We start from the raw sequence: 25,847 nt of genomic DNA, 5'->3' as shown, positions 1-25,847 counted from the left end.
ATTATGGGGAGATAACTATTCCAGTTTCAAAAGGAAAATAGATGGCTAGAACCCAAGAAAGCACAGTGTTTTGCTCTGCGACAAGCTTTCCTTTGCGTTCTGCATCTCAGAACCACTGAAAAATGACTACACCCCCACTGAGATAAAAGATGTTTATATACACAAATCAAAACAGATCCATCAGTAGTGTCTATAATAAAACAGGATTTTCATTGCTCAGTGTATTGGCCACTAGCACTACCCCCAGGTGAGATGAGTCCATTTTGTTACAATGAACATGAAAGCCAGTAGTTAGAGGTTGGAGCTACCCCAGCTAACGTATCACAAATACAGAATTAAAAAGTTATACATCTCACTGGCTTCCTCATCACATCAAAAATCACAGTGTATTCATCAAAATATGAAATAATACAACTATTAACAAATAAATAAAACCCTTAAAACATCCCTGCCAGATTTAAAACATTTAAATAAAAAAAAACTGGACCAAATGTAAAATTAGATACATATAGGAGTCACGTACAAGGAGGAGTGAGTCACAGACTTGGAGTGCAACATGTTTGTGGATTATTCAAGTAGCAGAATGCACACTACATCGCTTTAAATAAAAACAATGTTAAATGACAAATGTGCAATGTTGTCCAATAGCCTGTAGTTTTTTTTCCAGGCTTCTGAAAACAGTATTGGAATAGCTGCAGTCTACTTTGCTGATGCATCTTGGGACATGCCTAGAGAAGTGACTTTCCTGCCTTATATGGTAGGTTGGTTTCATCCTGTACAGACGGTGGGGCTGGGGGACAAAAACAGTGCTTGTGCTACTCTCCCACATGCAAAACAAAACAAGTTATAACACAATATTCTAACTTAAAAAATGTGGGCATGAAGTCAATGAGTTTTCAGGATGTAGCTAGTCCGTTGAAGGGAACGCTTGTTTTTCTTAAGATAAAAACATTTTTTTTTTACTTCCTGTCACTGTACAATAGTAATAATTCCTGCCTCAGAACACAAAACAAACTGAACAGGGCAGTTTGTACTGATAATAATGGAAGTATTAACAGCGGTAGTGAGGTGAAATGGGAAGGAGAGGAGGGTGGGATAACATGGTGAAGGAGAACAAAGGGAGGAAGAGAGCAGGGACGGAAGGGAATTTCTCAGTAGTTTTGGATAAAAAGTTGAGGTAGGCCTTGTCACAACTTGGAGAGTGGCTTTTAAACTGGCAGGATTTGGTCTGTCCTTTCTTTCCCTGTGTAGTGTCAGTCCTCTCTCTGTTGTCTAGTCCCAAATGGCACTCTAGTGCATATATAGTGCACTACTTTTGACGAGAACTCTATAGGCCCTGGTCAAAAGTAGTGCACTACAATGGGAATAGGGTGCCCTTTGGGACACATTTCATGTCTTCTGTAGTTGTGAGTCTCCAGCGAGCTACATGGCTCTGCAGTCTGTCCCACACTGAGCTTACATCTTGATGTCCTCTTCGACACTGAGCTGAGCCAGGGTCTTCTTGATGCGTAGAGCTGTGAGGCGGGCTGCGCCGTTAGAGTACCAGCACTCCCTCATGATCTTACCCATCACACGCAGAGACTGGAGAAGAGTGAGAGGGTTCGATCAACCAACTACATACACACACAAAGGAAATGTCAAACGATTTGCCTTGTATGAATAAAGTACAATAAAAATAAGATTTGTTATGTTTCCACCATGTCTACATTTAAACGCTCAGTCAAACAATGTTTCTGTCCAGCAAGTCAACAAATGCAATGTTTCTGTCCAGAGGTGTTTGTATTTGTGCTCGCTCATTACCTCGTAGCTTTGCCACCAGTTGGGTACGTTAGGCCTCAGCCTCTGGTCACACACCACTTTCCTCATCTCATCTATGGAAGGGTCAGAGGGAACCAGGTCAAAGTAGGGGAGCTGGTACTCTTCATGGATACCTATAGGGGGGCAGAGGAGCAGCCAGGACACTCATGAACACATATCAGAACATTTGTTCAAATGAATGTGGTTCCTGAGAAGTTACAGGGTGTGGCACAGAATCCCTAATGTTGAACTCATAGGGACTAGTTATTTGGGGCACAAGGTGATTTGTAGATCAGTGATTCTATGCAGTTTGTTATTTAATCAATCTCAAGCGCGTACAAACCTTCTCCGGGTGTTGTGAGATTTGATCATCTGCGCAACACGACTCCAAGAAAGGACTTGAAACCCAGTCAGTGTCTTACCTCCAGTGTTGCAGCGACGTGCGATCTCCCAGTAAACCAGCCCCAGGGCGTAGATATCAGCACACTTAAATGAGTCAAAGTGTTTCATGTTGATGGTCTCTTCCAGGACCTCTGGAGCCATATACCTGGAACAGACAGGATTGAATTAAAGTTACTTTTAAGACCAATTCAAAGATTGAAAAGGTGTTTGTTTGTGTGCGAGTTGGGGCAACCAGTGGTCTCAGTACCTCTTGGTGCCAACGCGCTGGTTAGGGGCGATGTCTATAGTATCAGAGATTGACTCATGGCGTACTGCCAGCCCAAGGTCAGCGATGGCACACATTCCATTCTTCTTCACCAGAATGTTCTTAGACTTCAGATCACGGTGGGCGATGCCAGGTTTGCCTGGAAGGGAACACACACTGAGTTGGAAGACTGGAATGGAGGGAGCACACAATATTTAAACCAGGTCAATTAATGTCTGTACTGTCTATTTTGTTAAAGGTTTTTAATGTCTACTACTTTGTAAACAGTCAAGTATTTTGTCTAATGTATTTTTAGTTGTGTGTTGGACGCCAGGAAGATTAGCTGACGCCTTGACGACAGCTAATGAGAATCCTTATAAAATTCAAAGGCAGGGCAATAGGTGCAAGCTATGGCCATGGTGAGGACGTAACATGTAAAGTGAAGAAAAACAATTCAAATATCTGGAATACATTATATTTACATATAGCAGTTCTGGCTCAGACAAGGCCAACTTCCTTAATAATATCTGGAATATTTTAACAAGAGAGGAGCTAAACCAACAATCGATCTGGTTACCTGGGCCACATTCAGCTGCAAAACATTGCAGATAGAAATGGCATGAATAGAGCTGACATGATTCCTTGTTCTACATGTCAGAGGAATGTTTGTTGTACATAACATATTTCTATCTGAATGTTCCAAACCTGCTGAACGCGCCCTAGTCTATGAATGTAAACACGTATGGGCTGAGTGAACGTGGATGGTCCATATAATTAAATCTCCCTGCTGTGCTAACCCTGCGTTCCAAGTATCTCCATGTGCAGGTGAGCCAGGCCGCTGGCAGCAGACAGGGACAGTTTGATCATGCCTTCGATGGTCACAGAGTAGTGGTTCAGGTAGTCAAACAGAGAGCCGTGCTCGTGGTAGTCTGACACCAGCCACAGCTGAGTCCATGTGCCGTTATCTGGCGAGGGAGAGAAGACAGACAGAAGGGAGGGAGGAGAATTCTATGGTCAATAAACTAGAGCCAGTAGGTGCGCTGTTTTGAAATGCACCTACAACACCAGAGATACAATGCCTTCAGAACGTATTCACATGCCTCTGTTCTCCACAATACAAACAAAAATAATATTATGTTTTAAGATGCACATTCACTGAGGAGTGGCTCCTGCCTGGCAGCATAAAGGCCATAAAGGCCTGATTGATGGAGTGTTGTTGCAGAGATGGTTGTCCTTCTGGAAGGTTCTTCCATCTCCATAGAGGAACTCTGGAGCTCTGTCAGAGTGACCATTGGGTTCTTGGTCACCTCCCTGACCAAGGCCCTTCTCTCCTGCTGGCTCAATTTGGCCGGGCAGCCAGCTTTAGGAAGAGTCTTGGTGGTTTCAAACTTCTTCCACTTTAGAATGATGGAGGCCACTGTGTTCTTGGGGACCTTCAATGCTGCAGAAATGTTTTGGTACCCTTCCCCGGATTTGTGCCTCGACAGTCCTGTCTTGGAGCTCTACGGACAATTCCTTGGTTTTGCTCCGACATGCACTGTCAACTGTGGGACCTTATCTAGACAGATGTGTGTCTTTCCAAATCATGTCCAATCAATCGAATTTACCACCGGTGGACTCCAATCAAGTTGTAGAAACATCTCAAAGATGATCAATAGAAACAGGATGCACCTGAGCTCAATATCAAGTCTCAAAGCAAAGGGTCTGAATACTTATGTAAATAAGGTATCTGTTTTTTATTTTTCTGAAAACATATACTTATTTGTTTGAAACCTGAACGTCTTGCTTCAGATGAGGCAAGTCTTACCTTGCTTCAAATTTATATCCAACCATGGAGGCAATTATTTTATAATGATTTCCATATACCATTGAAACCAGTAGCCTATTTTTTTCATGTTCTCTTGGTTTTCAAATCAACTTTCTTTCATTGTCCATTCGCCAAAGGCACAATCCTAGTCATATTAGCAACCCATGCTAGTTGTTGCATCTTTAGATCTCCCATCTTTCTACATTTATAATGGATATTTTCATCTCCGTCACATGAAACTGCTCGCATGTGCCCTTTTGACAGGGTTCCCACCTGCTGCTTTGTGCACATTGCTGCGTTTCTAATGTGAAGAAATAATAGTTTATCAACATCTTAAGCCAAACGTTCTTAGTTGTATCAGCCTCATTGCTTCTTATGTAGCCTAGGTCCTACTGGTTGGATTTGGGATCTATCATCCCACAACAGTTAATAGGCCATTTCTTTCATGCACAGAACAACAAGCTGATCAATAGAATAGGTACACTTTTCTACTATGGAGGATATTAGATTGACATAGGCTAGCGATGTTGCTATTCATTACACGTCTTGCTGGCTGAGGAAAAGTAAATGTAAACAATCATTCTAAACATCTTCAAAGTGAGCATCGGAATTTCGTAAGAATCATTGAAAGTGTTTGAAAATAAGAATTTGTTCTTAACCGACTTGCCTAGTTAAATAAAAGCTTGAAAAAATTGAATAAAATCAGGTTACGCATGCAATGCATGCGGGTCCAGTACATGTATAAAATGTCTGGGATAATAAATGTTGCTGGTGAAACGCCCAGTGCTACAACGGAAACCCTGCCCTATTGTGTGTGTGGTGAGAGAACGCTCACCTTTATTGTCGGCGGCAATGAATCCCAGAATGTTCTCGTGTCGCAGCATGACGGTCTGGTAGATCTCAGCCTCTCTGAACCAGGACCGCTCCTCCCGGGAAGAGAAGATCTTCACCGCCACGTCTCCTCCACGCCACTTCCCCCGCCACACCTCTCCAAACCGGCCTTTCCCTATGATCTCCTGCAAAACAATGGTCCTGGCTACGGTACGCTGCACAAACAGGGGCAGGCCTGCAGGGGGAAGCAGAGAGAAGAGCAAATAGTGGTACTCCTGGCTGATGCCGTTTGGCTTTTACCTAAATACAAACTTGTATGCATGGACTATATTCCTTATGGAGATACCTAAAGGATATTCTTAACATTGAACATCAATGTATACCCTCTGCTTGCAGGAGAGGGTAGAGGATACTGCTAAAACATAAGCATGCTTTGCAGTTCCATATCTAGAACCTTTTATTCAAGCAGTGTAGGCTCAGTCTACTCACCAGAACCAGACCCGGAGGTGGACATGTCATAGATGAGATCCTGCAGGGTCTTGTCCTTGGCCAGGTAGAGGTGTTCACAGGAGGGGTCCTCCACCTCCAGCCTCTGCCTGTGGCTGTACCAGAAGAGAGATTTATTGTCTCTATGGTGAGAACCTGAAATGCACCTTCTGGTCATCTCAACTGACACAGATCTGATACCAGCAGCCCTCCAGTTGCCAGGTCAGTTCCCACTCAGGGCTTGAACTAGCAACCTTCCAGCTACTGGCCCACCTCTCTAACCTCTAGGCTACCTGATGGACCACCTGTAAGGCCCTCCTATCACACAGTGCCAACCAACATATAGGGCCCTCCCATCACGCAGTGCCAACTCACCTGTAGGCCCTTTGGTGGTGTTGGAACAGGAACACTCCCACCAGCAGAAGCATGCACAGAAGGAAGACTGGCCCTGCGATCACAGCTACAAGCTCCACTGGCCCCCAGGGGCCACCAGAGCTCACTGGAACTGGAGAGGGAGACATTGAGAACAAGGTAGTGGTATTACTATTTTTACAGTTTAAACTAAACACAAAGGGTTCATCTCAATAGTCCAAAATGGCTTCCTCTCATCACCTCTCCTTTATCTGCACTGATATGAAAGAATGAGAGGGATAAAAGCAACATGGGGAATGTCTACAAGGGGGTGTGGCCTTCACCAGTCCTGTTCTCTCAAATGACTGCAGATAAAGGAGACGATGACAGGAAGTTATTCTGGTGGAATGCACCTGCAATACACGGCTGGTGTAACTTCAGCTGTACTCACGCGAGGGGACCTTGAGGTCAACGCTGTTGCAGTAGTCAGTGTAGCAGCAGTGTGTGTTGAGAAGTCCCTCAGCACTCAGACAGTAGAAAGGTTGGCCAGGGGGCACAAGGCTGTCTCTGGTAATACAGATCCTTACATGCTGCTCATGGCCCTGGATGAAGGAGGTGGAGGCCATGCAGGCCCCGTCCGTCTCACACTCATAACCAGACTTTGCACAGTTGGTGCAGTTACACCGCAGGGCTGGGGAAAAGAGACAGGAAGGAGGTTAGAAAAACTGCCAATTGATGATTTTTATTTGGGTCAGTAAAAACAATTGCGATCGGGATTGCAAAGTCAGAAATTTCCGTTGTGGTCTGAGGAGCATGGAAGCTTGAATCAGAGCAAGATAACAGACATAGAGGGTAGAGGTCGACCAATCAATTGGAATGGCCGATTAATTAGGGCCGATTTCAAGTTGTCAAAACAAAAACAACAAAAAAAAAAAATCGGAAAATAGGCAATTTTGGACGCTGACTTTGCCTATTTAAATTACTTTTTTTTTTTTTTTTTTACACCTTTATTGAATCTTTATTTAACCAGGCAAGTCAGTTAGGAACACATTCTTATTTTCAATAACGGCCTAGGAACGGTGGGTTAACTGCCTTGTTCAGGGGTAGAACGACAGATTTTTACCTTGTCAGCTCAGGGATTCAATCTTGCAACCTTACGGTTAACTCTCAACGCTCTAACCACCTGCCTCACGAGGAGCCTGCCTGTTACGCGAATGCAATAAGAAGCCAAGGTAAGTTGTTAGCTAGCATTAAACTTAATCAAACATAATCACTAGTGACAACTAGTGATAACTACACATGGTGTAGTATATTACTAGTTTATCTGGCGTGTCCTGCGTTGCATACAATCGATGCAGTGCGCATTCGCGAAAAAGGACTGTCGTTGCTCCAACATGAGCCTAACCATAAACACCAATGCCTTTCTTAAAATCAATACACAGAAGTATATATTTTTAAACCTGCATATTTAGCTAAAAGAAATCCAGGTTAGCAGGTAATATTAACCAGGTGAAATTGTGTCACTTCTCTTGCGTTCATTGCACGTAGAGTCAGTGTATATGCAACAGTTTGGGCCACCTGGCTCATTGTGAACTAATTTGCCAGAATTTTACGTAATTATGACATAACATTGAAGGTTGTGCAATGTAACAGCAATATTTAGTCTTATGGATGCCACCCGTTATATAAAATACGGAACGGTTCCGTATTTCACTGAAAGAATAAACGTCTTGTTTTCGAGATGATAGTTTCCGGATTCAACCATATTAATGACCTAAGGCTCGCATTTGTGTGTTATGTTATAACTAAGTCTATGATTTGATAGAGCAGTCTGACTGAGTGATGGTAGGCACCAGCAGGCTCATAAGCATTCATTCAAACAGCACTTTCATGCGTTTTGCCAGCAGCTCTGCTGTTTATGACTTCAAGCCTATCAACTCCCGAGATTAGGCTGGTGTAACGACGTGATGTGAAATGGCTAGCTAGTTAGCGGGGTGCGCGCAAATAACGTTTCAAACGTCACTCGCTCTGAGATTTGGAGTAGTTGTTCCCCTTGCTCTGCATGGGTAACGCTGATTCGATGGTGGCTGTTGTCGTTGTGTTCCTGGTTCGAGCGAGGAGAGGGGCGGAAGCTATACTGTTACACTGGCAATACTAAAGTGCCTATAAGAACATCTAATAGGCAAAGGTATATGAAATACAAATGGTATAGAGAGAACTAGTCCTATAATAACTACAACTTAAAAACTTCTTACCTGGGAATATTGAAGACTCATGTTAAAAGGAAACACCAGCTTTCATATATTCTCATGTTCTGAGCAAGGAACTTAAACATTAGCTTTCTTACATGGCACATATTTTACATGGAACATATTGCACATTTACTTTCTTCTCCAACACTTTGTTTTTGCATTATTTAAACCAAATTGAACTGGTTATTATTTATTTGAGGCTAAATTTATTTTGTTGATGTATTAAGTTAAAATAAGTGTTCATTCAGTATTGTTGTAATTGTCATTATTACAAATCAATTTAAAATCGGCATCGATTTATTTCCAGAACAGAATGAGATGAACTGTCGTTGATGACCATGAGCATCAATCCATAAGCGGAAAACAATTGACTTACTGCAGTGACCACATTATTTCCAGCAGAGGGCATCCTAAACCAACAATAAAAAAAACATACATACATACATCTAAATGGACTACCCAGGATAGTCCCAATCAGAATAGACAACACACCCAGTGGAGTGGGGTTTGTGCAGACAGCCCTGTGGCTGAAACCAGATCCACCACTGCAGATGAACCCAAAACACACAGAGGAGAGGAAGGGAGAGGACACTGTCCTGGGAGCCTATAATGTAGAATTTGAGCAACCAGGAAATGACAGCGCGGTTTCTACATTGGCCGCATGACCCAATTTACACTATATAAGACAGCAAAAAATAGACACTAGCCCGTTAGGAGAAATCAAAAAAGGTGACAATCACAGCCAAACACAACAATGGCGGGTAGGGATGGGCGATATGGCCTAAAAAATAAAACATATATATTTTTTTAAACTTATTGTTGAGATACAACACATGACCATAAGTATGTGGATGCCTGCTCAGCCAACACCTCATTCCAAAACCTTTTGCCTCATGCAGCACGACATCTCCTTCGTATAGAGCTGATCAGGCTGTGAGAAATTGCTGGACATTGGTGGGAACTGGAACACGGTGTCGTACACATCGATCCAGAGCTTCCCAAACATGCTTAATGGGTGACATGACTGGTGAGTATGCAGGCCATTTTCAGCTTCCAGGAATTGTGTACAGATCCTTGCAAAATGGGGCCATGAATTATCATGTTGAAACATGAGGTGATGATGGTGGATGAAAGTCACAACAATGGTTCTCAGGAACTCACCGTATCTATGTGCATTCAAATTGCCATCGATAAAATGTTAATTGTGTTCGTAGTCCATAGCTTATACCTGCCCATACCATAACCCCACCACCACGGGGGACACTGTTCACAGCATCAAACCCCTTGCCCACACAACGCCATACACGCTGTCTTCTGCCCGGTACAGTTGATCCATGAAGAACACACTTCTCCAGCATGCGAGTGTGAAGAAGCCGGATGTGGAGGTCCTGGGCTGGCATGGTTACACGTGGTCTGCGGTTGTGAGGCCGGTTGGACGTACTGCCAAATTCTCTAAAACAATGTTGGAGGCGGCTTATGGTAGAGAAATGGTCAATTCTCTGGCAACGGCTCTGGTGGATATTCCTGCAGTTAGCATGCCAACTCCCTCAAAATAATAAGTGTTTTGTGTGTATGGAACATTTCTGGTATGTTTTATTTCAACTCATGAAACATGAAACCAACACTTGACCTTACTCACCACATGCTAGAGAGTAGCTCTCTAATCTTTATATTTTAAGTTTAGCCAACTTGGATCTATTTGCTAGGTAAAACAGTTGAATTGTTATGAACACAGCCTTCTGTCCATCTCCAACAGTTTTAACAGCATGCTTTCTTAGCCTGTGCACTTTGTTCAGATGTTGAAATCAAGTGGCCTTCCTGACTTCTCAGAATGAGAACAAGTTGCCAACTCCTTAAACAACTATCCTTTATGCTTATTGCCCATTTCTAAAACTGACCAGACAGCTAGTATAACAGTCTGACTAAACTGCTGCTAGTGGTACATGGTACCACAATGTGCGACAGACTGAGCAATCATTTTCCAGAATCAATGTTCATCGACACTCCTGTTTTAGTAGTGCCTGCTCTGCACACTGAGGAGTTGAGACAAACCAGGTATCGTTATAAAGGTTAACCTCTATTACAGTAACATACATGTTGCCATGTCTTTCGGTGTCCATATGACCGATTCTGTTGGCCCAAAACTCAAATAGCAAGTTGAAACCGCTCGTCATAGAGGAAGAAGTGATCTCATCTTTGATGTGAGTGGCAGGGGGGGGGGGGCTTGGTGTGTGGAGTGTCAATCTACCATGTAGGTTCTCAACCCTGGGCAACATGGGCCTGGGAGGCTCACAGGGATATTGGTATCCACAGTACTCTACCAATTATACATATTTTTTGTTCAGATGTTGAAATCAAATGGCCTACCTTTTTCTCAGAATGAGAACAAGTTGCCAATTCCTTATACAGCATCTGAACAAAACCTTTACTCAAACCTTTTATTCCTATTTTTATTTTTTTTAACTTACATAAACAGAGCCATTTAAATGATGCACTATGCAGAAATCACCCCATTTCCTGGTTGCAAAAATTTGAATAGTTCGCCTAATTTTAGTTGGTTACAAAACAAGCTAGTGTAGAGAATCATTGAACCATCTAAACCACTGTGAAATATATATTCCTTAAACAAAAATATTGTTTGAAGCTGGTGTACAAAACCAAAAGAAGCAAAAACTAAACTTAAGACCGGGAAGCATATAAATAGTGCACACAGAACAGATCTACCGTTTCTTTGAATTGCTTTCAATGAAGATGACAGAACTTACATTTCTGGGCCTTTAAAATGTTATTTCCCCATTGCCCGAGGGACCTGGTTCATCCGGCCATGCACAGCCGAAGTCACAGTAAAACTCCTTGTTGTACATTTTATTTATCTCACATTGTATCAGGGGTCCCTGATAAATGTGCTATTACAAAAGGGGTCCCTGGTCCCAAAAAGTGAGTCATGAAATGTATAGTGAATTGGGGGGCAGTTAGGCTACTGCTTTCAATACTAGTGGAAAAATGGGCAAAAATGGAGTTCCATGGTCCGACATTGACAGTATATTACAGACCGGAGTAGGGGACTTCAGTCATGTCAGGTACCTTGTCAAATAGGGTACAGATGTGAGCTGAAATGAAGTGTGACCACTAATTGCAGTCTCAGACAGTGTAGCCTCTCACGGCCCTGTGGACATGATCACTGCTCTCACAGGAGTAGTGTAGAGTATTCCTCATCCCTCGGTACAACTTGTTCCACCTGTCTGGGTCCTTGGCAGTTTATTTCCTCAAGCATGTTAGTTGGGCCTACTCTTAAATTGGTTTGAATGCAGACCTGGAATATGATTAGGTGGTCATTCATATTATATGTGGATTTCAAATACTAGGCCTGTCCTGAACTCTGTCAAAATTAAACAGAAGCACTGGTTGTGGCAACAACGTTTTCTTAATTCCTTCCTTCACCGTGTTACGTCCCAAATGGCACCCTATTCCGTATTTAGTGTGCTACTGGGGCTCTGGTCAAAAGGAGTGCACTACATAGGGAGCCATTTGGGACAGTTCATGTCTGTCTGGCAGGAACATAGCAGGAATGATAGGAACTTCACACTTTCTTGCAGCCAAAACAGCTCCATCTATCCTGCATTCAATTATTTATTTATTAAGTCAAAGTCTAGACTGGTTTTAATGACTGAATGTCACAGCTGCTTGCTCTAGCTAGCTGTAGACCTCACAGCTGGGGGGATGCTTAAGCCCCCACCACCACCCTTATTGTCCCCTCCCATCCTATCAGTTCTCCACAGAAGACAACATTTTCAGACATTCTTTATAGGACATTAGAAGTTTGCATCAAAAATAGATTGTTCAAAACCAACACGTTTCATCAAATGACATCATGGTATTTGATCTGTATTCTCTATCCCCAGAGCACAAGGTCTGGTAAGTGTGACCCACCCGCCACTCTGGCTGCCCCTCCCCCATTCACCCTCTCCATGCTTCCCTGCTCTTTGTTGGGCACAGGGCCAGTCCAGTCGCTCCTCGTTTCCCTCTAATCTCAGCACAAAGGACCAGTGTAAGGACACCAATTATGTGAACTGGATACAAGAGCAGAGTTCACCCAACCAACTCAAACGCCACACTGTGCCCAACTGTCCTTCCCACGGGCCATTCATATTTAGATATTAGGCCAACTCAATTCTGTTTCAAAACGCCAAGGAAATTAAATCATGAGCAAAAATGTTGGTCTCTGACGGCTCTGTTTATTTTGGGCACTGATGTGTCGTGGTAGTCCCCCCCTCCCGCCCCTCATTCTCAGTTTGAGAACATTGGTCATTTTTTCTTTCTTCAAATTCTATGTTCAAGTGTAGTATGTTACCATCTAGGTTTTTTAATTGAGCTTGGAGAAATTGTGATCTTTTCACACTTGTACAGCTCAAGGTCCAGATCATATTCAGCTTGGCTAGTTTTAAAGCCATAATTACTATAAGGACTAACTGGCCACAACCCAAGGCTCTGGTAGGCCACAGACCACACAGTGACCAGTCACTAACTACTTCTAGGAACGGCTGCTGTGCTGTGTTCAACCATGTTGATTTTCCTTCCTCAGTTGCTGGGGTACTGGTTCTGTCTATGTACCCAGAAAGCCTATCACCTCTATCTTGTCTGTGAGCTGGTCAATAGAGGTGTGTTTGAATACATTCAATTATGAGTTTCTCTCATTTTCTGAAAATATGTTGAAGATTGATCTGCCATCTAAGGAATGGCCACATTGACATTCTCTGATGTAGTCAAGAAGACCTCTGTTCTCCAGTCATCATAAGGCTTGAGGGAGTCTGTAGCATAGCAGACTGTCCTTGTACCAGGCTGATCCCCTGTGTTATGGAAACCTTCCCCGAGGCTTTGAAAACTTCTGTATACTGTGTGTGTTGTCTGGGCCAATCGCCAGGCTATAGAAGGCCTGCAGTAGCCTCTCTGCCTGGGTCTTTCTCCCGGTCATATTTAGCTAAACCATGTTCCTCTATATAGCTTCAGGTTAGAAGGATGTGGCACTGGCTTGTTTTTCTCCCTTTGTCAGAGCCTGCTGCTTCACCGCTGTATAATCTGCAGGAAATGTGTGTGTGTGAACATGAACACGCTCCACTAGGAGTTACTTACTGGCATTTTCCCGGTCAGACCGACATACCGACATGAGATGTAGCAAGACAGACTCACTCCACTTTTTCCAGAAAAAAAAAAAACACTGTTCCAACAACACGCATGCAAATGTGAGCACACATGCACACGTTTAAAAACACACCCACACCTACGCAAAACACAGCAGCTGTTTAACTGTGGGAATCGCTCCCAGGACTTGGGTGGAGTGGTTTGGCCACTTGCAGGTCACCGTCACTCATCATGATGTTGCAATGTGTGTGTGGGAATGAGTAAACCTGGGAAGTGGGTTGAGTAAGACCGAGAGGAGAGGGAATAGTGTAACAAACTCAGAGAAAGATTAATGGATACCAAGGAGATATGTATGGTGGTTACCCTTTTTATGCAGGTTTTATAGAAATTCTGTTGCTGTTGAAAGTCCAAACCTAGAGGTAGTCCTAAAGCGTGCACTGACATGGCTTTTGCCAGTGAGTTGGAGAGACAGAGACTAGTGCTGACAGGAGAGAGCTCAAGGGCTGTTTGAAAAGCCTCCAGAACAGGGAAAGGATTAGCAGAACGCTTCAGAGTAAATCCCCCTTTTTTATCCATCAGGGGGATGTTGAAGTCTGACGGCGCATAGCCCTTTAGGGGTCTGCCTTTAGTAGGTGCCAAGCCTGAATCCACCCAGTCCCCCTCAGGGTTAGAATATATTCTAATGCCACAGTAATTGGGCAACTATTGTAGCCAGGTTAAAAACAGTAGGAACCCTGTATTCACCATTGAGCACAGCTTTTAGTCTGGTTTAACCAGGCTACTGCCATTGTCCTTGGATCCGTTCTTAAGCTGCCACTCTTCACTCGCATCCCAGTTTGTTCCTCCCCTAACTGACTGGGGATCAGTGTGTTGTCCCCCTCTGTGAATACCTGTCCTGCTGATATAGCGTAACTAATCTAAAAGAAAGTATTTAATTCATATCGGAATCAGATTACCTTCTGGATTGCAGCAACCAAATCGGCTACTTATACATGTCTTTGTAAGAGTCGAGTCTGTCAGATTTGGAATATCGGTCTAAATTTGTATGTTTTAAGTGCAACATTCCGGAACCACAAGAAGCAGGTATATTTGTATTTTTCATGAGCGTCTAACACCCGCCCGTCTTCTTGGTCTCCTTCTGCGGTGACACGCCCCTTTACGCCCCTCCCCCTGCCACTCACATCAAAGATGAGATCACTTCTTCCTCTCTGACGAGCGGTTTCAACTTGCTATTTGAGTTTTGGGCCAACAGAATCGGTCATATGGACACCGAAAGACATGGCAATTTGTATGTTACTGTAATAGAGGTTAACCTTTATAACGATACCTGGTTTGTCTCAACTCCTCATAGTGTGCAGAGCAGGCACTACTAAAACAGGAGTGTCGATGAACATTGATTCTGGAAAATGATTGCTCAGTCTGTCACACATTGTGGTACCATGTACCACTAGCAGCAGTTTAGTCAGACTGTTATACTAGCTGTCTGGTCAGTTTTAGAAATGGGCAATAAGCATAAAGGATAGTTGTTTAAGGAGTTGGCAACTTGTTCTCATTCTGAGAAGTAAGGAAGGCCACTTGACTTCAACATCTGAACAAAAAATGTATAATTGGTAGAGTACTGTGGATAGCAATATCCCTGTGAGCCTCCTAGGCCCATGTTGCACAGGGTTAAAAATATACCGTTGAAGTCAGAAGTTTACATACATTTAAACGCAGTTTCACAATTCCTGACATTAAATCCAAGAACAAATTCCCTGTCTTTAGGTCGGTTAGAATCACCACTTTATTTTAAGAATGTGAAATGTCAGAATAATAGTAGAGATTTTTTTCAGCTTTTATTTATTTCATCACATTCCCAGTTAGTATTTGGTAGCACTGCCTTAAAATTGCTTAACTTCACTAGGGTAGGGGGCAGCACTCGGAATTTTGGATGAAAAGCGTGCCCAAATTAAACTGCCTGCTACTCAGGCCCAGAAGATAGGATATGCATATAATTAGTAGATTTGGATAAAATACACTCTAAAGTTTCCCAAACTGTTAAAATAATGTCTATGAGTATAACAGAACTGATATGGCAGGCGAAAACCAGAGGAAAATCCAACCAGGAAGTACTATTATTTTGAAAGGCTGTTTTTCCATTGAAAGCCTATCCACCATACAAAGACTTAGGACCCAGTTCACGGTCTCTATGGCTTCCGCTACATGTGGCCAGTGTTTAGGCATTGTTTCAGGCTTTTACTCTGAAAAATGAGGGAGATACAGCACTGTCAAATCAGTGGCCAGTGGACATTTCCATTCATCAGCCATGCGCCTGATAGGGAACGCGCATTTCTGGTTTCTCCTTTCCTATTGATGAAGCTTTTGTCCGGTTGAAATATTATTGATTATTTATGACAAGAACAACTGGAGGATTGATTTTAAACATCGTGTGGCATGTTTCTACTAACTTTTATTGTACTTGGGGGAAAACAAACAAACAAAACCTTTGGGTTTCTTTAGTGCATGCGCCTTAAGCATTTGGATTACTGGACAAAACGTGCAAACAAAAAGGAGCTATTTGGCCATAAAGAGGGACATTACCGAACAAAACGAACATTTGTCGTCGAACATGGAGACCTGGGAGTGCCACCAGATGAAGATCAAAGGTAAGTGATTCATTTTAATGCTATTTCTGAATTTGACACTCTCCTTTGCTGGAAAATGGCTGTATGGGTTTCTGTGGCTAGGTGCAGACTTAACATAATCATAAAGTGTGCTTTCTCCGTAAAACCTTTTTGAAATCTGACACAGCAGTTGCCTTAAAGAGAAGTTTCTGTATTCGTATGTTTATCAATGTGTATGATGTGTATTTCTGTAATTTGATGTGGCTCTCTGCACTTTCACTTGACATTTGTTTGAGACAATGCATTTGACCATAACGCGCAAATGTAAACTGAGATTTTTGGATATAAATATGAACTTTATCTAACAAAACATACATGTATTGTGTAACATGAAGTACTGTGCCATCTGATGAAGATCTACGGTTAGTAATTCATTTCTCTATTTCTGCTTTTTGTGACTACTCTTTGGCTGGAAAAATGGCTGTGTTTTTCTGTAACTAGGTACTGACCTAACAATCGTTTGGTGCTTTCGTCGTAAAGCCTTTTTGAAATCGGACACTGGTGGGATTAACAACAAGTTTCGCTTTAAAATGGTGTAAAATACTTGTATGTTTAAGGAATTTAAATTATGAGATTTCTGTTTTGAATTTGGCGCCCTGCAATTCCACTGGCTGTTGTCGAGGTGGGATGCTAGCCGCTAGCGTGGTTGGACGCTAGCTAAGCTTACCACAATAAGTTGGGTGAATTTTGGCCCATTCCTCCTGACAGAGCTGGTGTAACTGAGTCAGGTTTGTTGGCCTCCTTGCTGTCCTTAAGCCATTTTGCCACAACTTTGGAAGTATGCTTGGGGTCATTGTCCATTTGGAAGAACCATTTGCTACCAAGCTTTAACTTCCTGACTGATGTCTTGAGATGTTGCTTCAATATATCCACATCATTTTCCTCCCTCATGATGCCACCTATGTTGTGAAGTGCACCAGTCCCTCCTGCAGCAAAGCACCCCCACAACATGATGCTGCCACCCCCACAACATGATGCTGCCACCCCAGTGTTTCACGGTTGGGATGGTGTTCTTCAGCTTGCAAGTATCCCCCTTTTTCCTCCAAACGATGTTCATTATGGCCAAACAGTTCTATTTTTGTTTCATGAGACCAGAGGACATTTCTCCAAAAAGTGCCATCTCTGTCCCCATGTGCAGTTGCAAACTGTAGTCGGGCTTTTTATGGCGGTTTTGGAGCAGTGGCTTCTTCCTTGCTGATCGGCCTTTCAGGTTATGTCGATATAGGACTCGTTTTACTGTGGATACACATACTTTTGTACCCGTTTCCTCCAGCATCTTCACAAGGTCCTTTGCTGTTCTGGGATTGATTTGCACCAAAGTACGTTAATCTCTAGGAGACAGAACGCGTCTCCCTCCTGAGCGGTATGGCGGCTGCGTGGTCCCATGGTTTTTATATTTGCGTACTATTGTTTGTACAGATGAACGTGGTACCTTCAGGCATTTGGAAATTTCTCCCAAGGATGAACCAGACTTGTGGAGGTCTAAAAAACTATTCCTGGGGTCTTGGCTGATTTCGTGTGATTTTCCCATGATGTCAAGCAAAGAGGCACTGAGTTAGAAGGTAGGCCTTGAAATACATCCACAGTAGTGTCAATTAGCCTTTCAGAAGATTCTAAAGCAATGACATTTTCCAAGCTATTTAAAAGGCACAGTCAATTTAGTGTATGTAAACTTCTGACCCACTGGAATTGTGATACAGTGAATAAGTTAAATAATCTGTCTGTAAACAATTGTTGGAAAAATGACGTGTCATGCACAAAGTAGCTGTCCTAACTGACTTGCCAAAACTATGAGTTTTAATGACTCCAACCTAAGTGTATGTAAACCTCCAACTTCAACTGTACATGGTAGATGAATAGGAATTGTATTACACTTAAAACATTTAAAACTTATTCCAAAAATCCTTTGGTCGAAAGTCATTGAATATGTTACAAATGAAATGCAGTACCTCCACGGACCAGACCCCACTTTGAGAACCCCTGGACCCCAATCATTTGTTTCCTAAATTGCTTCTGAAGTTGTATAATTGTATGTTCATTTATGGAAAATCCCCAGCCGCCCAATTTACTGAAAGGTTTCTGTTTTGCAGATAAGAGGTTTTCATCCAACAGCAACAATACCAGAGCACTTATGTCCACGGGTCAATGAGAGGCCAGAATGTCTGCAGCTGTAATTAGCCATCCAGAGCTTTCTCGGTTGATGGAGGTCATTAGAGGGCCGGGTAATTAAAGGGGAAAGCTACACTCATCCCCAGCGGACCCAGGCTACAACATTCACCACAGAGAGAAGAAGTTATTAGCCAGGTCGTTAAAGGGATAGTTCTGGATTTTGGCAATAAAGCCCGACCTGCTGGCGGCTCCGGAGACGGGCTCCAACCACCACCAACTGTATATGTGCACGAAGGAAAATAGGTCATGCTGCAGGCAGCACAGAGAAGGAAAATAACTGATAATTGATCACGTGATGTAAGAATGAATGCAACGAATTGATTGAGTTTTATTGATGGACAGCCTTGTAGAACCAAAACACAGCCTACCACTGATCAACAAACATGGAAGGCTCAAGCATTCCGACAAGAGCCGTTCTCAATCTAGTCCGGTTGCAGCCACAACTAGACCTAGTTTCAAAAAGGTATCAACAACTAGATGTACAGCCAACCTGCAACAGATTCACATGCAAATATATTTAAAAAATCTGTATAAAACAATATGTTTTGACTTGTTGCAAATTAAAATACTATACGTGATGAAGTTGTGCACAAAATGGGTTTACGTCGCATCATCAACTCTACTGATGGTTCTCTCACAAACAAATGTGGCGTTAAATAGTTGTGTGATACTCTGGTATTGGCATGTGAGCTCTAGCCAACAGAGCGCAGATAAGAACAGAGCGCACATATTACCTACATGGGATTATCAATATTTCTATAATATTATCAATATTCGCACATTTTCACCGACATTACTCACAGTTAATTTTACCGACACAACATCTGACCTTGTTTAGCGTATTTTGTTTTGTCAACATTTTATTTAACTTTTATTTAACTAGGCAAGTCAGTTAAGAACAAATTATTATTTTCAAATGACGGCCTAGGAACAGTGGTTTAACTGTCTGTTCAGGGACAGAACAAGAGATTTGTACCTTGTCAGCTCAGGGGTTTGAACTTGCAACCTTCCGGTTACTAGTCCAACGCTCTAACCACTAGGCTACCCTGCCGCCCCAGAAAAATATTCTGTTTCCATCAGGCCATTTTATAACCCACATGTACTTTACCCACATAGAGGTTGGATGGAACCTGGTTAATAAATAACCATATTTGTGTGCATAACAGTGTTCAATGGCAGCACCAATAAGCCCCCTATGGTGAATGAGAAGCTTGTAGAACTTTCAAGTTTTTAAGTTCTCCTCGTTCGCTGGTCCTGCGTGCTCGAGGCATTACTGAATCAAACTAACTAAATTAGTAGAAAGATCTGTTCTTTTCACTGAACGAGTTGAAAACATCAGCCAGTAAAAAGAGTCCCAACATCCCATCACTTGTGACTTCCAGGCAGCTCTGTTCCTGTACATTCCCCTGACTCTAATCTGGTAGACAGGCATGCACATGTTGAAATCTGACTTGATACGCTCCTTTTCATTTCACAACATCATTAGGACATGAAACAGCACCACACCAGCAGCTGTAGAGATAGTTCAGCACCACACCGAATCATATTCTGTTTACAGTTCAGCCAAGGAAAAAGGGTATTTTCTTGTATTTATTAAGTCATCTCTGATTACATGAGATCTGATTCTGAACACACAAGGCAACGACAGGCAGTGGCTACAAGAGAGGTAGCCTTGGCTGTATAATACAGCAGCAATGCAGCAGGCTAGTTGGGGCTATTAAAGCACACAGAGCTTCCTTTACCGACAAGGAAACAGAACCCAGACTAGATATATGTCTATAGGTTCCTGGCAGAGGAAGGACGCATAAGTGAGACGACAGATAAAAGTCTGATGGGACAGCCAGGTCCACTATAGGCTTTGTGAATGTGACACAGAGGAAGAGAAAGCAAGAGAGAGAGAGAGAGAGAAGAAGAGAAAGCAAGAGAGAGAGAGAGAGAAGAAGAGAAAGCAAGAGAGAGAGAGAGAGAAGAAGAGAAAGCAAGAGAGAGAGAGAGAGAAGAAGAGAAAGCAAGAGAGAGAGAGAGAAGAAGAGAAAGCAGGAGAGAGAGAGAAGAAGAGAAAGCAGGAGAGAGAGAGAAGAAGAGAAAGCAGGAGAGAGAGAGAAGAAGAGAAAGCAGGAGAGAGAAAGAAGAAGAGAAAGCAGGAGAGAGAAAGAAGAAGAGAAAGCAGGAGAGAGAAAGAAGAAGAGAAAGCAGGAGAGAGAAAGAAGAAGAGAAAGCAGGAGAGAGAAAGAAGAGAAAGCAGGAGAGAGAAAGAAGAAGAGAAAGCAGGAGGGAGAGAGAAGAAGAGAAAGCAGGAGAGAGAAGAAGAGAAAGCAGGAGAGAGAAGAAGAGAAAGCAGGAGAGATGTGCCCTGCACTGCTTCACAGCAGTGTCTCTGGTAGAGGTCTTCTCGGGTGCAAAAAGTTGGACCCAGACAGACAATCAAACCCAGGTCCGATAAAAAAAAAAGGATGTTGTTTTTTAAGAAGGGGGGGCAATCAGACCTGAGGCTGAATGGACCTGACAGACCCCAGTTCTAGATGCTCTTCTGGTTAACCAATAGATCTTTATATATAGGCAAGGCCTTCTAAGGCAATAAACTCACCTTATTAGCATAAAATAAATATACTATAGGCTATGCAAAGCTGTGGTGGGGTCCATTTGGGACTAGGCAATATATCTAATTATTATTATGAGCATGTGTCTTTTTGGTCTCGTCTCCTTAACTCCTGCGTGGTGTCTGCTTAGCTCCTTCCCACTCGTACACACAGACACCAAGCCCCTCCCCCTGCCACTCACAACAACAAAGATGAAAGAACTTTCTCTGACAACAAGCAGTTTCAACTCCCTATTTACATTTGAAGTTTGGTCCAACAGAATCAGTTGATTCTCCTAAGGATACCTTTTCATGACTCAATTGCCAACATTTAGAATAGAGCAGAGTCTACTTGGCAACTCGTGCTCATTCTGAGTAATAAGCATCACCTTATCCAGGTAGCCCACTTGATTTCAACATCTAAAAGTGAACAGGCTGTTTAAACAGTTGGAGACAGACAGCAGGGTGTTTTATAACAGTTCAACTGTTCTACCGTGTTAACAAACAAATAGATCCAAGTTGGCTAGACTTTAAATATACAAACTAGCTGGCTACTCGCTAGTGGTGGGCTTGTGCTTGAGAAACTGTTTGAAACCTGTGTTAATGCTCTATAAAGACTGCTACCAGATGTTGTTCATTATTAGTGGATGTGCATGGTTCTGGTTACAATTGTAACAAAATGGCCATTTTCATAGGCTTGAATGCCAGATCGGCAATTGAAGAAAAAAAAAGCAGATTATTTTGATAAAATAATGTAATTATTGGTGGGTCTTATGGTTGTTGAAGGCTTCTATTGAGCCTAGGTATACTTTTAAGCCCTGAACTCATTAGATTATTCCTGACTGGTTGAAAAGCAGCATTGACCTTTAATTGTGCACCAAAGCTTAGAGAAAAACAATGGATCCACAAAAATAAGTTACGTCAGAAAGGCATGTAGGCCTCATGATGACAAAACTAATGACTGGTAAGTTCAAATGATGCCATCAACAGGAGATGAAACTGGCGTCTTGTGAGCCATGACGATCCTGTGGGTAAATTGAGTCACAGACCAGACCCCCAGGGCCTACAGTAGCCCAACAACTTTTCCTTTTAACCGCACTAGCTAGGCTACTTCTGGTACCATCTGGTTTCAGCTTTGCCATGGTATAATCCATTATGTGGTGTGAAACTGTGGCCCCAGACAGAGCAGAGTGGGCCCCTCTTCATAAAGCAGCCACAGCCCAGCTGGACAAACCCCTCATGCCCAGTCTGTCTGCTTGGCCTGAGAAACCAACCTCCTCCGCTCTCACTGGTACTAGAGGACTACATTACACTGGAGTGTGACATTTGGCTAACCCAGTCAAATGGTCAACTCCGGTACATCCCAGCCGGTCCTAGATATACTTTCGCATAGAGTCTCAACCCTGTAGTCTAGGCTGCTCTCACCTCTACCCATCTCACTTCAACACGGTCTATTTGAAAATACTCAAATGTGAGCAATCAAAGTGCACCATGTCCTCATCTAAAAACCATCCGGTCAAGGGAGGAATGCAATGTTGCTCTCTGCTTCTTGGAAGTTGAATGAGTCACTTAAGGTTATTGACATTGGCACATATGGGTAACTTTCTCGGTCTCTCCATTTTAAAATGTTTTTGTCAGTGGCTAGTTGCAACGGGAAGATTGTTTATTTATCAGGATCCCCCTTAGCAGATGGAGATTCACAACTGAAATGCATCTTTGGGGTTTAACCCAACTGAAGCAGAGAGATGCGGGGGGCTGCCATAATTGACATCCATGTCTTCAGCTCCCGGGAAACAGTGGGTTAACTGCGTTGCTCAGGGGAAGAACAGATTACCTTGTCAGGTCAGGGATTCGATCCAGCAACCTTTCGGTTACTGGCCCAACATTCTAAACACTAGGCTACGTGCCGCTCAGGGGAGAGGCGCTGTGCCGTAAGGTGTTGCTTTATGTGTTTTGTGAAACCAGGTTTGCTGTTCACTTGCACTATATGAGATGGAAGGATCCACACACACTCATAGCTCTGTATAATACTGTACATTTCCTTCAATTTGTTCTGGACCTGGGGACTGTAAAAGACCCCTGGTGGCACAAGTGTGTGTAAGTTGACCATGCGAACAATTTGGAATTTCCAACACAATGTTCCTTATAAAAACAAGAAGTGAAACAGTCAGCGTCACCTCAACTCTTAACCAGGTGAGTGACATGCCTAGTATTAATATTAGCCCTCCGATTACGATGAAGAGCAAGACGTGTCGCTTTGTTCCAGGCCAGCTGCAGCTTAACTAGGTCATTCTTTCTAGTACTGGACAATAATCAAGATAAAACTAGAGCCTGCAGGACTTGCTCTGCTTTTTTGACTCCACAAAGCATCTCTTTACTACAGACACACCTCTCCCCATCTTAACAATCATTGATTCTGTATGTTTTGACCATGACACTTTACAATCTAAGGTAACACAAAGTAATTTCTTCTCCTCAACTTGTTCAGCCGCCACACCATTCATTACCAGATGCATTTCGCTACACTCGCATTAACATCTGCTAACCATGTGTATGTGACAAATAAAATTTGATTTGATTTGATTTTGATTTGATTCAGACAAGGTCTAGAACTGAATAAATAACTTAGAGATGTTTTAGAGATGTTAAGGACCAGTTTATTAGAGGACAAAGATTTTCCTCGAGGCTCAAATTATAGACATGACAGATAGGAGTGGCTATAGAGTCAGCTGCCATCGTCAGTAACTTTCCATCTAAGTTGGCAATGCCAGGAGGTTTGTCATAATTGATCAATAATCATTTCTCCACCTTTCCCACACTAACATTAGTTCACCCCTCTTTCGTGATATCCAATTATGATCTTCTCTCATCGCTGCAACTCCCCAGCGGGCTTGGGAGAGGCAAAGGTAGAGTGATGCGTCATCCGAAAAAAGACACGCCAAACAGCGTTTCGCAACGCCTGCTCGCTTAACCCGGAAGCCAGCCCCACCAATGTGTCGGAGGAAACACCATTCAACTGACAATCAAAGGCAGCTTGCAGGCTCCCACCCCGCCACAATGAGTCACTAGAGAATTATGAGCCAAGTAAAGACCCCCCCCCCGGCCAAACCTTCCCCTAACCCGGATGACGCTGGTCCAATTGCACACCGCCCTATTGGAATCCAGATAGCAGTCCGGTTGTGACACAGCCTTGGAATGAACCTGGGTCTGTAGTGACACCTCAAGCACTGATGCAGTGCATTAGACTGCTGCATCATGCAGGAGGCCACAAAATTCTAACTTGCAATGTCTTTCCATAGAGAAGAAAATATCACAGAGGAAAATAAGACACTCCCAGCCCTTATCTACAATGCCTCAAGTGGAACAAGAATGTTCAAATGATTTTGAATCTGAAATAAACTTCACCCTCTCTCAACAGTTTAAAAAAAGTGACAGTCCAGCTTTTTCAGTAAGTTTAACACAACTAGGCAGTGTAACCAATAACACAAACACGTCTAGCTAGAGGCTATATAGACTAAAGACACCATATGCCAAATTCCCGCTGTGTGCGCGCGGGGGGGGCTGAAAAGACCCCCATTCGCCACATTTCCATCACAAAGAACCCAGACTTCTGTCTGGGTCGGCTGAATGGACGGCTGGTGTCGCACCACTGCCAGTACACTTGGCTAGCGTAGTGGTGGTCACAACACAGTAACCATTTATTTACACACACAAAATAGTACCCCCTCTGGGGAATAAATTGTCTGGATTCCTGTATCCAGTTATTGGTTTAAGGATATACTTTATTTCAGTTGAGATAGCTATTAGAGACACATGCAATCATAAAAAGCTCTAAACGCTTGACTATGGGTCTTGTTACATGCGGAAGAGCCCCCCCTCGAGCCTAATTCTAATCACGGGCCGCCAGGCGATTGTTTAGTAAACACCAAGGCATAACACCGCCGCTTACAGATAACTGTAGCGTTAACGTCAGAGACGTGTGGCTTCTTTTCAAGACATAAACACGAAGCAATGTTGAAATGCACAGACTACATTGTTAGCCTGGTCCCATTGTACACACCTGGTTAGCAAACTAGCCAAGCAGCTACAGTAGCTCGAAACAGACTCAAACATGTTTTGTTAGCTAACGTTTCGTCAGCGAGCTACATCGACTCACTCACACACTAAATCACATTTTCTATTTATAGAACCAGCTAAGCAAACCAGATGCATGATTACAGAAATACACGTGACATGTTTCACCGGCCGTGTTATTCAACGAGTCTAGCAAGTAGTACTAGCTATAATGTGTTTGCGGTTTAAACCCTAGACAGGCAGCGCCATGATGATCGACAGGCGATGCCAGCCAAGCCATTCTCCCTCTCAAACAAACAAAACATACACGAAGACAAAAGCCAAAGGGGCCAAACGTAAACCATTTCACTTACCATCACCGATGGTTACTAACCCGAACAGGACCAGTAACGTGAGAATGATTTGTTTTAAAGCCATTTCATCAGCATTCCCATCGCATTCGGAGTGTGGTATTGTAAACACCACCGTCAGACCTAAACACACCACAAACCATACAGCCACCACCAGACAGACAGACAACCAGCCAACCAGCCAGGCGAAGTCTTCTTCTTTGGGTTTTATGGAGAACTACAAGCAAAAAGGTGTATTGTCGCCTCCAAACGTGTGGGATGAAAATAAAAGACAAAAAGCCAGGCGAAGTGATGCGGGCAGCATAATTAATTAAATGGGTGTGTATTCTGTTTTAAAGGGGTGCGCTCTTTCTGGTTCCAGCCCCTTTCTTATGGTAGACCCGACGCTAGAATGATTGGATTGTCTGTGATGCAAATTAATATTCTGACTGCTCTGAATGATTTTTGATCATTTCTACACGATTTAACAATTCGTGGTATAGGATTCAGATATATTGCCTGACTGGAATATTTGTCACATAATGTATCAGGTCACTTACTGTATCTTTTAGTAGTATTTTAGGTTATTTGTCATCATTTTGGGCAAGTACATATTAGAAGATTTAGTGAAAGATAATTTAGTCAAATTGCGATAGTTAACACTTTAATGGACTCCCAAGTGGCGCAGTGGTCTGAGGCACAGCATCTCAGTGCTAGATGCTGTC

The 25,847-nt window shown here is 42.9% G+C and overlaps 1 protein-coding gene across 2 annotated transcripts; it reads right to left on the bottom strand.

Annotated features, from left to right (window-relative positions):
* Positions 1-138: 138 nt before the first annotated feature.
* On the bottom strand, positions 139-25,468 carry LOC135504022 (activin receptor type-1B-like). 2 transcript variants are annotated; one of them, XM_064922271.1, is made up of 10 exons: positions 25,147-25,466; positions 6,370-6,609; positions 5,943-6,072; positions 5,571-5,683; positions 5,086-5,316; positions 3,241-3,408; positions 2,447-2,603; positions 2,220-2,344; positions 1,801-1,931; positions 139-1,581 (listed from the first exon to the last, which is right to left on the bottom strand). In XM_064922271.1, exons 1-10 carry the CDS (start codon positions 25,208-25,210, stop codon positions 1,456-1,458), a joined length of 1,485 nt encoding a protein of 494 aa, XP_064778343.1. In that variant the 5' UTR covers positions 25,211-25,466; the 3' UTR covers positions 139-1,455. The 2 variants fall into 2 exon arrangements, with proteins under 2 accessions (XP_064778343.1, XP_064778344.1); XM_064922272.1 differs by having other exon boundaries at positions 1,483-1,613; positions 25,147-25,468.
* Positions 25,469-25,847: the final 379 nt, after the last annotated feature.

The sequence above is a fragment of the Oncorhynchus masou genome, chromosome 18 (assembly GCF_036934945.1).
Source record: "Oncorhynchus masou masou isolate Uvic2021 chromosome 18, UVic_Omas_1.1, whole genome shotgun sequence".
Taxonomy (NCBI): Eukaryota; Metazoa; Chordata; class Actinopteri; order Salmoniformes; family Salmonidae; genus Oncorhynchus; species Oncorhynchus masou.
This window is presented reverse-complemented; position numbering and strand designations above follow the sequence as displayed.

What these genes read in the sequence shown, in the direction of transcription:
- LOC135504022 (XM_064922271.1), bottom strand. Translation starts at nt 25,210, where the DNA reads ATGGCTTTAAAACAAATCATTCTCACGTTACTGGTCCTGTTCGGGTTA. An exon ending in GTTAGTAACCATCGGTGATG is followed by an intron (nt 6,610 to 25,146) that starts GTAAGTGAAATG and finishes TCTTTTCCCCAG; the next exon opens with CCCTGCGGTGTAACTGCACC. An exon ending in ACTGGTGGCAAAGCTACGAG is followed by an intron (nt 1,582 to 1,800) that starts GTAATGAGCGAG and finishes ACTCTTCTCCAG; the next exon opens with TCTCTGCGTGTGATGGGTAA.